The sequence below is a fragment of the Myotis brandtii genome, unplaced genomic scaffold (genome assembly GCF_000412655.1).
Source record: "Myotis brandtii unplaced genomic scaffold, ASM41265v1 scaffold305, whole genome shotgun sequence".
NCBI lineage: Eukaryota > Metazoa > Chordata > Mammalia > Chiroptera > Vespertilionidae > Myotis > Myotis brandtii.
In genome coordinates this window covers 443,461-456,948 of record NW_005361652.1, presented here as the reverse complement: position 1 = coordinate 456,948, position 13,488 = coordinate 443,461, and the positions used below count along the sequence as shown (strand labels likewise).

Here is a 13,488-nt window from a genome sequence, read left to right as displayed (position 1 = left end):
GAGCGAGAGAGAGAGAGAGAGGAGGTGGCTTGAGTAAAAAGTTTAAGATTAAAATGTTTAAGATTATTCCAAAGATGTTAGCCTGAGCATCTTTTTTTTTAGATAGTTATATTGATTTCAGAGAGGAAGGGAGAGGGAAAGAGAGATAGAAACATCAATGACGAGAGAGAATCATTGATTGGCTGCTTCCTGCACACCTCACACTGGGGATCAAGCCTGCAACCAGGGCTTATGCCAGCCGTGGGCAAACTACGGCCCATTTGAAATGAATAAAACTAAAAAAAAAAAAAGATCGTACCCTTTTATGTAATGATGTTTACTTTGAATTTATATTAGTTCACACAAACACTCCATCCATGCTTTTGTTCCAGCCCTCCGGTCCAGTTTAAGAACCCATTGTGGCCCTCGAGTCAAAAAGTTTTCCCACCCCTGGCTTATGCCCTGACTTTGCTCCTGTGTGCAGCGGGAATTGAATCGTGACCTCCTGGTTCATAGGTAGACGCTCAACCACAGAGCCACACCAACTGGACAGCTTGAGCATCTTGGTAAACAGTGGTGTTCTGAACTATGAGAACCTAGTAGGAGAAACAATCTTGGGCAGGGGGGCGGGGATATTGGGGGTAAAACTTTGGCTTCGGACATGTAGTATTTGAAGTATTTATTTATAACCAATATGCATATATAGTATAGTGTCATGGTTTGCATCAGACAAATATAGATTCAAATTCCAGCTCTGCTATTTATTTAGCTATATGATTTTAGGCTAGTTACTTAACTTCTCTGAGCTTCCTGTCCTTCATCTGTAAAGTAAGGATGTAAAAATATATATTTATTAATGAGGATTAAATCTCTCTCTCAAATTTCTATTATGGTATCAGCAATGATATCTAAAGCAGTTTGTAATTCCAGTCCTTCGTCCTTAAAATCAAATTATATTAACGTACACAATTGAATATTAAATAGGGTGACATGGTCTGTTTTTGTAAAGATACTTTTGGGAAAATACTTTGATTTGCAAGTGCTTGAAATATAATTTATGATCAAGTCAAAATTTATATCACAGGAGCAATTTAATCTCAAAAAATATTTCTTTACATAATCAGTGAAATGTTTACTAAAGCAGGAGCTCTCTAAATGCCCCTACTGGACTAAAAGTGGGAAACATGTGGGCATATTTCGTGGAGTTGCAGAATAAAGAGGCAGAGGAACCATCCATTTCAGGACAGCCCTTGCCACAACCCTAACCTTTAAGGGTATTAGGAAAGAATGTGGTATGATGAGAAAGGAAATGAAAAAGGGAAGGAAAGGTAAAAAAAAAAAGAAAGACACCTCACATCTCTCTACATTTACTACATTTACTGATCTTTCACCAGAAACAGGAATTATTTTCCTTAGTACACATCTATACCTCAACATTGGAAAGACTTTTTCCCAGGGATACATTGCAGTTTGGACTCTGGGTAGACTGCCTCTTCCCATCCTCTCCAGAAAGCTACCATGAGACTACTTACTGCTTTTTTTTTTAAATTATCTTTATTGTCCCCTTTTCCCCTTCCATTGAACCTTGCACCCCACACCATCCCCATACTGCACGATTGTCTGTGTCCATGGGTTATGTATATCCTATATAATAAAAGGCTAATATGCAAATAGACTGAATGGCAGAAAAACCAAACAACTGGTTGCTATGACATGCGCTGACCACCAGGGGGCACTTGTTGAACATGGCGGGCATCGGCCGTGGCCGGATAATGGAGCAGGTGAGTGGGGGCGCCAGACCAAGGCAGGGTGCTGGTTGCTGTCATCAGGGAGAGCCTCTGGTGGTTACTGAAAATTATTTGCTTCTGTGTGCCACAGTCCCGCCCGGCGCTTGCACCTGCTGCTGGCGCCAGCCCGCTTGCACCCACTGCCGGCACCAGGCCCTGATCGCTCAGCGCTGTCAGCGGGTGAGAGCGGCAGCTGCCAGCCACGATTTCCCCTCAGGGCTTCTCTACCTCCCCTTGTTCCTGAGGGGCAGCAGCTACCTCTTGCACACACTGCTGGCGCTGGCCCCAATTGCTTCGCACCACCGTCAGCGGGATCAAGCGGGACTAGTGGGTGCCATCAGTGCACAAGAGCAGCAGCAGCAGGAGTGGAGCTGCTGGCAGACAGGGGACTGAGGGCCACGGTGGGAGGGGCCAGGTGGGGGTATGGAGGATGGGCCAAGACCCGGCCCTGTGCCCACTGCAGCCTTGCGGCCCACAGTGCCTTTCAAGGTGCATGAATTTGTGCACTGGGCCCCTAGTCCTATATAATAAAACCGTAATATGCAAATCAACTGAACAGGGAACAAACAGTCGCTATGACATGCACTGACCACCAAGGGGCAGACGCTTAATGCAGGAGCTGCCCCTTGGTGGTCAGTGCGCTCCCACAGTGCGCTCAGCCAGAAGCCAGGCTCACTGCTGGCGAGTGCAGTGGCGGTGGTGGGAGCCTCTCCCGCCTCTGTTGCTGATGGGCAGTAAGGAGTGAGGGGTCCTGGACTCTGAGAGCCCTGGACTGTGAGAGAAATGTCTGACTGCTGGCTTAGGTGGACATCCCCTGAGGGGTCCCAGACTGGGAGAGGGTGCAGGCCAGGCTGAGGACCCCCCACCACCAGTGCACGAATTTCGTGCATTGGGCCTCTAGTATGCATATAAATTCCTTGATTAATCTCTTCCTGACCCCTCTTATTGCCTTTTAATAAAAGAGAATTGCAAATTGATCCTTTTCTCACCTCCAAGACAAATCTGCTTATAGTATATGTCTGTCTCCCTTGAGCTGGCCCACATCTTGAGAAGTATAAGCCACAGATGCTGCTCCAAGGCAGAGTTCTTTGGCTCTGCAACTAGGCTTTGGGTCTGCCCCACCCCATTTTCTTAGCCAAATGGCCTTGAGGCTTCTTCTCAAAATATCTTACCAAGAGTTCCTAGATACTTTGTACATTGTCTCCTAATTCCTTCCTTCTTATAAACCTGTCCTCGATTTTAGTGCACTCTAATTTTGGTGGGCTTAGTTATCACAATAAATAAAAAGATCCCTCAAATAATTCCTCACTGCAACATTATACAAATCACTGAACTCATTCGCCTTATTGTTTAAGCAGCTGTGTATTATAGCCTTGGTACAAAGAGGTGAAGGCTGCCCTAAAAGGATTTTTTTTTCTTAAAGAGCTTAAAAAAGAAAAAAAAAATATTACTCATAAATTGTTTAGATCCTGAAAAGGAAAGTCTACCAAGACATTTTGTGGCTGATTACAGTAGTTAAATAAACTGATTGGGGCGGCAGTGGGGGAAGGAAAGGGCGCACTCCGTGAAGAAACTGGGTGGCTTCTGGATATTTTATATTCTTCCTGTAAGGGTAGAAAGAGCTTTCTAAGGAAGGTTTTGAATTAGACAAGATATCGTATGACTACTTACTGGGTGCCCTTCGACAAGTCCTCTTACCCATCTGCACTTTGTTTATTTACGTGCAAAATGAGGAATAAAATCTACTTCGCAAGACTTCTATAATGATTACGTGAGAAAATGTACGCGAAATCTCCTTAGTACATAGTAAGAGCTCCTTAAAGGTTAGTTGGTGCTACTACCGCTTCAGAGAATGGGCCATTCCTTACTCCAAAATTCCAGAAACTTTGTTTTCTGTAGTTTAACGCCCTCGGTTGTAAAAGGATGAGAAGAAGAAACACATTTATATCTGAGACTCACTTATTAGGACAAAACAAACAAACAAACCCCGCTTTAAATTTTAGATAGGCAAAATACACTTAACTGGTCGCGGGACCCACTTTGAAAGCACCCCCTCAGTTCTCACTCCAGTGGATTATGGGAAGTGTAGTCCCGCGTTCCAGTGGGATGAGTACAGAAAAGCGGGTAGGAAACTACAATTCCCAGAAATGAAGCGGGACTATTTCCCTGTCCGGAGGTAGCGCTGTGGGAGGGAATTGGCGATCTCGCTGCCTACGTGGGAGAGGAGGGTTGGGGGAAGTGTGGAAAACCTGAACCTGAGCCACTGGTGCCTGAAGATTGGTGGGAGGAAAAGTAGAAGGGAAAAGAGGGGTGGGAGGGTGAGGTGAAGAGGGGATTTAGGTCGCTGCTCACGGGCTGCACAAAGTTCTTGACGATGTGGCTGAAGCCGGAGGAGGTGCTCCTGAAAAATGCGCTGAAGCTGTGGCTGATGGAAAGGTCCAATGACTACTTCGTGCTGCAACGGCGTCGGGGCTATGGGGAAGACGGCGGAGGAGGACTCACAGGTAAGTTGTGGCCACCCTCACCCGCCTCGGGGCCGTGGTCGCTGGTACTGAGAAGGTGGTGAGGAGGACAGTTACTCGTCGCCACCCACCTCCGGATCCTGAACCCTGGGCGGAGGACTGGGGTTCTTCCCCCGCCACCACCTTTGCGTTGCTCTCCTCGAGTCCTGAGAATGTATCCCTGGATCAGCAGTTGCTCTTTCGATGGGACAGCGAAAAGGAGGACGGGTTCTTTCTGAGGCAAAGTACCTTCCCTGTCGCTTCTCATGGGGGAGGGGGCTGATGAGTGTTAGACCTGCACGGGTCGCGTTTAGGCTGGTGACCAGGGCCAATTCGCAGTTGTGGACTTAACTATTTTCACAAAATCTCTATTGATAATCACTACCCTGAGGAGTGTAAATGTGTGTGCGGGGGGTAAATGTGTGTGCGGGGGGGGGGGGGGGAGAGGCAGGGAGGATGGTGAGAAAGGAAGGAGCCCCATCACATCCAGAAGGACTGGCTTCAAATGAGAGAGTAAGGAGTGAGGGGAGGGCGAGGGAGAGGTCTACCAAATTGCTGACCTCTTCCAATTTAGCATCTTTTACTTTGTCTACAAGGTTTCAATCCTTGGGCTCCCCTCTCTAAGTAACCTTCGCAGTTTACTCCTGTCTTGAGTGCTTGGCGCTGCCCTTTTCTTTCAAAGCCATGATTGTAAGCAAACCAATTAAGCCAACGGAAGTTTTAACTCTTCCTGCCTATTCCATCCTGCCTTCAATTCTTTGATTTACAAATCAAGAACTATTCCTTGGTCAAGTACTTAAAGCCCCCAAAGAATTTGATTTTCAGACCCCTCCTCTGGGGTAGGTGCATTCAAAGTTTTGGACATTGCTAAGACCAGAGCTCTTTTTTTGTGACACTTTCTAGTTTGGTATTGTGGCCTTGAAGTGGCGGACCAGGCTTAATTTAGGCAGTGTGAGTAGCAGAAAAAGGGAAGAATCAGAAACTCTGCCTTTTAGTCCCATTCGCATCTCTTGTTAAATGACATTTGACAATTTTTTTTTCATTTATTCAACCTTAAGTGCCTACTAGGTGCCTCATGGAATGCCAGGGTACAAAGATATAAGATTCAGTTCTCTGCCTTGCAGTGCTCATAATCCTCATAAGTGGGAGAGGGTCTGCTTAAGAGGAAGTAATCCAGGGAAATTATAATTATAATCAGTAACTAGTAAACCAGCTAAATTATAATTAGAACCAAATAACTGAAGGATTGAATAAAGATTCCTGGAGGAGATGACATTGCTTTTCCTCTTCTGCAAAATGGTGTTTATCTCACAGAGTAGAGAGGATAAAATGAAAGCTAATAGGTGCCAAATCAAAGTATGTTGTTAAGATGTGTGCTGCTATTTCCTTTTTTCAAGCCACACCCAGCGTGGCAATAATTTTGAGTTTCTACAGGACATTTTTAAAAAGCCTGCAAGACCTATCTTATCCAGCTTCTAAAAAGGCTCTTTTGAAAATATGGCAAAGACAATTACCTCATTAGATTAACATTTTTTTTTAGTTTTCTGGTTTTTAAAAGTTGCAAGTGCTACTTCTCAGAGGAATCTTTCCACTTAACAGATACATATACTTTCCAGATTAAAATTTGAGAATCAGTCTTCATCATTACCCAGTGATGTAATTTATCCTCTTAGTCTATTGAGAACAAGTCAAAATATATTTAAATAGATCCTTACAGCCCTGTGTTACAGCATAATATTTTGGTTCGCCATCATTCTGTTTGACCAGAATTTTTCTGGTGTTCTTGCCCACATTTACCCACATTAGGAAATGTATTTTGCTTTTTACCATATTCCTGAAAAATAATAGGCAAGTCATTCTTGAGAATCCAATCACTGTAATATATTAAATGGTTTTTTACTTGTTGCACATTTCCTTTAAATGATCACTTCTTGTTTTGTGTATTTGATTTTTCATTTCACATGCTTTCTTAAAGCATGGACCCATTGCACCAGTTTCTTATCTCTTTCCCATCCACTATCATTTACTCTTCCCCATATCTCTAGAATAAGAGATTTGTCTGAAGAAATGAACCAAGATTTCTACCACAGGTGAATGTTGAGAATATCCATAGCCAAATTTTTGTGGTCAACTTATATCTCTGCATGATTGTTTTACTTGTGGTAGTGTCAAGATCAGTGGTTCTCAACCTTCCTAATGCCACGACCCTTTAATACAGTTCCTCATGTTGTGACCCAACCATAAAATTATTTTCGTTGCTACTTCAAACTGTAATGTTGCTACTGTTATGAATCGTAATGTAAATATCTGATATGCAGGATGGTCTTAGGCGACCCCTGTGAAAGGGTTGTTCGACTGCCAAAGGGTTTGCGACCCACAGGTTGAGAACCACTGGTCAAGATGCTTGAAATTACCAAGTGAGAGCTGCCACTATATTTCATGTAAATTAAACAATGGGTAAAAAAGGACCAAAGAGATGTTGTTTTTGTTAATCCTCACCTCACAAGGATATTTTCCCATTGATTTTTAGAGAAAGTGGAAGGGAGGAAGAGATACAGAGAGAGAGAGAAACATGGATGTGCCATCAATTGGTTGCCTCGTGCATGTGCCCCAAACAGAGCCAGAAATTGAGCCTGCAACCAAGGTAGTGCCCTTGATGGGAATCGAACCTTTGACCCTTCAGTTGCGGGCCCATGCTCTATTACTGAGCCAAACCAGCTAGGGAAAGGGGTGTGTGTGTGTGTGTGTGTGTTTTGTGGGGGTTTTTTTTGGGGGGGTGTCTAGAGCTAAATAAAGTGTGTGCTGATTTTCATGGCTGCTCAATGACCTTATTCTTACTAAAATTGTGAAGCCAAGAGCTTTGTTGTGCTTTACTACAAATCCACATGTGGATTAGCTCCCACAGGAGTTTGACTATGCCAGCATAAGCTTGCCTTTATCCATTTTGTTTGCTAAAATCCAGTGTTATATCCTACTCCTTTAAAAGATTCATTTATACATTTTGTTTAATGAAGAAAAGATAATGACCATCTCAAAATGTTACTAGTTGTACTATCTTTAAGATTTCATTTCTTTGCCTTGTAATAATTGGCAATAACCACCAGCAATGTAATGACTTTTACTGTGGAGTTGGTGACTTTATTTTTTTCTAATAATGGAATTGGAGCAATAGAGAACCTTAGTATGGTTATAATAGGAGACTAATTTGGAAGTTAGAATTCTGAGGTCCTTTTTAAAATTCTGAAACACTTTTGGTGGATATCTGATAGATTATTTACCATTTGTCTAACTTTATCTTACTTAATTGTCCTGGTTCCCAGCAGAGTGGAATATCTTGTGGAAATTTTTGTTAAACATAAGATTAGTTTAATATAAAGTTACATTCTTTCATTTAGATAAGTAATTCACCATTCAGGATTTTTGCAGTTACCTTACATTATCCCTTGTTCCTCCTGCCTGATTAAGGATAATGTCTCTTCTATGGCATCTAAATTTAGCACCTCATTTTATGTGATTAAAAATAATTTATGCATATTTGGTTTATTAAGCACAAGTGAATTTGCTCTGCTTTGCAAATGGGAACTACTACCTGAGTGGAATTATGGTGCTGCATTCTATTAAGAACTTTAGTGTATGGGATTTAGGAAGATCTGACAAACAGGAACACAGAGTGCTTTTCCCTCCCCAGGGGTTACCCTAGGGAGTTTCTATTTAATAAGTTAACTATAAGCCAACATCCACAAATACATGAATACACCACCGAGTCCAACAATTCCACTTACCGCATTAACCCACCTTCCTTTATCTTTCCTGATTCTTTAATATTTTTATGTCTCTATTCAGTTGTAATTGTTTTGTAAAGGTGTTGTTTCCTCATCTTCTCTACCTCACAGCATTGTTATGTGAGTCAAGTGAGTTTTGAAACCTGTGAGCAACTATATAAACATTTGGTATTCATTTATCTATTAAAGAAGGAGTAAGATGTTAAGTACCATTTTCCCTAGTAATTACTTTTCTCATGTTGTACATAGAAATTGATTTGGAGTAGTAACATTATATCCAATATGCAATGATATCACTGTAAAAGCAAAACACTGCTAGTTAATAATTTAAGAATTTGGGTATGATGATGATTGTGCACTTATGGTTTATAATCAGAATAATGTACAACAATTAGAATAAAATATCACAGTAGCATTACTTTGTGATCTACAATTGCCCAAAACCTAGAAATTCTCAAATACTAGTAGAAATTTTACAGATATAAATACCACTTGTTGTCTTACTGAGTGGTATTAAAGAGTACACATAACTTTAGTTATCTTAGTTATGTTTTTAAAAACAATAATTGAAGAAATAAAGATTCAGCTGGTGAAATCCCATGCTTCTGTTGTACAGTTGTAGAACGACTATGGCTGTAAAGTAAGTTAAAAATTAATAGCAAAATAAAGAGCACTGCAATGTTTACCATGTTGTACAGCTATGACATGGATTTTACATTACCTTTGTGTTAGAAAATTTGCCCAGTTTTCCACCTCTTGCTGCTGCTATATAAGCACAAAAGGAAATGTAATGGAACAAGATATATTCATTCAACAGATCATTACAGATGCCTTATAAAATCCAAACACTGTTTTAAGTGCTAGCAATAACAGCAGTGAGCAAAACAAAATCCCTGTTCTCATGAAGCTAACATTTTAGTTGAGGAAGGCAAATAAACAAATAATGTATTATATGGCTGGTGGTGATGAGCGATATGAAGAAAAATAAAGCAAGGTATAAGGATAAAGAGGGTATTTTAGAAAAATTTGGTCTGAGAAGGCCTATTAGGTGATATATGAGCAGAGAGCAGAGGGACTAGAGTATATGAGCCAAGCAGATATTTGGGAGCAGAGTGAAAAAAAATATATAATTTTTTCTAGGAATTTTGCTGTGAAGGAAAGCTGAGAAATGGTGGTAGCTGGCTACTGTGCTAGATTTTGAGTATACAGTGTTGAATAAAACAGAAAGGGTTCCTACCCTCACACAGTTTATAATCTGGTGGGACAGACAGATAATAAACAAGTAAGCAAACTATATAATTACTAAGGTAGTCAATAATATCAACCTGGTTTTGGTAGCTTCTAAATAGTCACGAATAAGGGGTATTTGAAACCCCAAAAGCAATTTTCCAAGGCCAGCTCTGGTGTAAAGTATGCTGATAAGATGTCCTGTTAAATGATACAAAGATTTCCTAAAAATAGTGGTTAATAACAATAGGTGGTATTCTGCTGGCAGAATTCCAGTGTGACATCTGTGGTGCAATTTGCCAAAAACCAGTTTGGATTGTTTTTGAATTAAATCAGCCATCTATGAGCACTAACAGTATCTGGGATGGGATGGGAAAAGCATTCTAAGTGGGAGGAATAATATGATAGTACAAAAGCCAAAAATGGCAGTTGTTGGGGACTTAGCAGTTAGTCCATATTCAGTTACTTGTGATTGAAAATATGAGAATCAAGAGATAGTGCCCTTAGCAATTAGAAAAGGTTAAAGAGCAATGACCTCATCTATGGAAGATGGAGACCTGAGATAGAGAATTAAAGGGACCTGAGAATTAAACCTTTGTTATTTTTGTTCTAGAGCTCTTTCCACTCCAGCCTAGGTGGTCTTATTTTTCTCCCTTACTCCAGTAAAAAGAAGTGAATTTTTAAAACAAGGAAGGGATAATCACATTTGTTGATTTTTATCACTATAATTGTTGTCCTCTTGTTTAAAACTAACCAGCTTTAGTTTTTCTAAATAATGTTTTTAAAGTACTGTACTATATATGAATTTATTCATTTGTGGCCACACTTGCTTATTGCTTTGCACCTAGGAATTTAAATTCTGTTATTTTCTTTAGTTTTCTGTGGGGCTACTCTTTTTGTACATCATGCATGAAATCTTAAAATGTAAGAAGGTGCTATAAATAAAGATGGTAACAATTCTCATAGTTCCCTATGTTTTAATCTTTAGAATTGTAACTAAGTTTGATTGATAATTCATGCATTCTTGCCTCTCCCCTCCCCCCTTCCATGCTATTATAATCTGCCATTTTGGGTATCAGTTACTTCACTAAAATATTTTTGTAAATCTTTCAATGAGTAAAAATTTCAATTAGGGAAGGAAATGAGTGCTTACATATTTCCAGTTTTCAAGTAAATGTATTTTAAAAATTCAGGGAGAGGGAAAACAGAACAAAAGAGGGATTATTATTAACTGTTTTTTAATGATTTTTAAGTTGGTAGCTTTCAGAATACCACTGTGGTTGTTAGATTATTCTAAAATAAGCATGCATAATACTGTTTTAAGGACTTAGATCTGGTAGCAAAAGCAGTAAAATCGGGAAAACCCACACCTCTACTGAGAACACTATGTTTTCCTATTTGAATGTATTTCCTACTAAGTGTTTTGACAGTTTACTAGTTTGTTCATTAACACTTAATGAAATTGAAATTATAAAAAGTTCAGTAAAGGTATACTTGTTTGACTTTGTGAATATGGTAATTAATGACAGAATCTACTATAAAGTTTCATTTTTATGGTCAAAATTTATAATTCAACATTTTACTTGGAATGGAAATAAATCTTATTTGTAATTAGGAAGTTCATTTAAATGACTCTCCTGTAGCTAGAGCAGTGTTGCCTTACACATTGCCCTCAGTCTAGTTTACAAGTAGAAAGAGCCACTTGTCAAACTAGCAAATTGATAATGAGTACCATCTTCAAGCTGTGGCTGTTTTAATGGCCTCCCCTCCAACACTCCACCATTGGTCCTACCTGTGCATCATTATAATTGATCTAACACAGAAAAGAAATGTTTATCAAATTTGCAGGTGTCTGAAAATTGAAAGGGAAAATTACTACCATAGATCAGTTTTGTCAACACTGGCTGCATGTTAGATTCAACTGAGAAACTTTTAAACAAACTAAATGACATAAGTATTTATGGGTAAAATGATATTGATATGATGTCTGGTATTTACTTTAAATGGGGTAAATGACAGAAGACTGACAAAGTGATGATAATTATTAAAGTTAGGTGATAGGCACATAGAGGTTGCAGTATATTCTCTCTACTTTTTATATGAATGAAAAATTTTATAATACAAAGTTAAGGGAAAAATAGAATACCCAATCCCTACCCCAGATGAATTAAATTAGAAACTCTGGGCTTCCGTAGCTTGAAAACTTGAGCTTGAGTAGTTTCAAAAACTTCTCCAAATTATTTATATTTGCAGTTTAGATTGAGACTCCAAATTTGGAGTCCAGAAGATAAAATCAAGATTCAGAAATATCTTGGCAAATTAGAATGCTCAGCTGAAATCAATGAGATAAAATTTAACATGGGTAAATGTGCACTGCTTTTAGGTTTTTTAAAGAAAATCAACTGTATAGGACAGAATACCTAGGTTGGTGCTTATATTTGTGAAAAAGATCAAAGTTGCTTAGTTGATCATAAGCTTAGTATGATAATATGATGTAGTAGGTAAAAAAAGCTAGTATGATATTAGATTTTATTAATACAGCCACCAAGCCCCAATATAAAAAAAAACCTGCAATTTTTCAGACCATATCTGGTATTCAGGTTTGAATGACACATTTTATGAGACCTTGACAAATATATTAAGAGAATAGTAGAAAGAAATAATAAGAGGCCCAGACAATCTCATAAAACAGTTGAAAGAACTAGGTATATTTTAACCTAGGAGAAGAGAAGAATAAGCAAGAAGAGACAAGTCAGCTATGATCATATTTGAAGACCCATCATGTTTAATAGAGTATAATATATTTTGTGTCATCCCCCAAATTGCAAAGTAGTCTTTTATTTATCCCAAGAATAACCTTCCTTTTTAACAAATACATTTTTATGGATTTCAGAAAGGAAGGGAGAGGGAGAGAAATATAGAAACATCAATGATGAAAGAATTATTGATCAGCTGCCTCCTACATGCCCCACACTGGGGATTGAGCCCACAACCCAGGCATATGCCCTGACCGGGAATCGAATCATGATCTCCTGGTTTGTAGGTCGATGCTCAACCACTGAGCCAGGCTGGTAGAGTGCCCTTCCTTTTTTTAAAAAATATTTTTATTGATTTCAGAGAGGAAAGGAGAGGGAGAGAGAGAAAAACATCAATGATGAGAGGGAATCATGCCCCCTACTGGGGATTGAGCCTGCAAGCTGGACATATGCCCTTAACCAGAATCGTACCCAGGACCCTTCGGTCCGCAGGCTGATGCTCTATCCACTGAACAAAACCGGCTAGGGCCCCCCTTCCTTTTTTTTTTTTTTAAATATTTTTTATTGATTTTTTACAGAGAGGAAGGGAGAGAGATAGAGAGTTAGAAACATCGATGAGAGAGAAACATCGATCAGCTGCCTCCTGCACATCTCCCACCGGGGATGTGCCCGCAACTAAGGTACATGCCCTTGACTGGAATCGAACCTGGGACCCTTCAGTCCGCAGGCCGACGCTCCATCCACTGAGCCAAACCGGTTTCGGCCACCCTTCCTTTTTTAGGTGTGTAAGAAGTAGCTTTATTTTTCTATCTTAAAGATTAAAAAATGTTTATTGTAAAAATTTCAGAAAAATATGTATAAGTATAAAAAAGGAAAATAATAATTACCCATTATCCCACTACCCAGTTATAACCACTATAACCTAATTTGTGGGGCTCAGTACAAAAGGAACAAGCAGGACTCTTTGTTTAAAAATTAAGAATTTCAAGATGGTGACAATCGAGCATTTAACCAGGCAAGGGGCCCTTCTGAGCATAGGGCCCTATGGACAGATCACCAAGCCCCTGAAGCCAGCCCTGACTATACCATGTGGATGGATGGATATATATATATCCTTTCATATTTTAGAAAGGCTTTCCAATTAATGAAATGCAATAGGCTGCCTTAAGAGAAATAAACTCTGGGGTTATAAAGGACAATGCTAGGCTTTCTATCAGGGATCCTATAGTGTAGATGAATGTGCTGGAGGTTGGTCTACAAGACCTGTTAGGATATTTTTCATCTGTAAAGTCAGTGGTGCTATATCTCCAGCCAAAAAGAATTGGTTTGAGCCCTGGCTGGGTGCTCAGTTGGTTAGAGCGTCATCCCAACAAGCCAAAGTTGGGGGTTGATTCCTGGTGAGGGCACATACAAGAATCAACCAATGAATACATTAATAAGTGGAACAACAGATCGG

The 13,488-nt window shown here is 39.7% G+C and overlaps 1 protein-coding gene across 2 annotated transcripts in view; it reads left to right on the top strand.

The window, feature by feature from the left end:
- Window positions 1-3,974: 3,974 nt before the first annotated feature.
- TBC1D8B (TBC1 domain family, member 8B (with GRAM domain)) overlaps window positions 3,975-13,488 on the top strand; it is a 65,711-nt gene continuing 56,197 nt past the window's right edge. For both annotated transcript variants that reach the window (XM_005869859.2, XM_014542588.1), the window contains exon 1: window positions 3,975-4,270. In XM_005869859.2, the coding sequence (XP_005869921.1) occupies window positions 4,141-4,270 (130 nt within the window). In that variant the 5' untranslated portion in view covers window positions 3,975-4,140. The remainder of the gene's footprint in view (window positions 4,271-13,488) is intronic.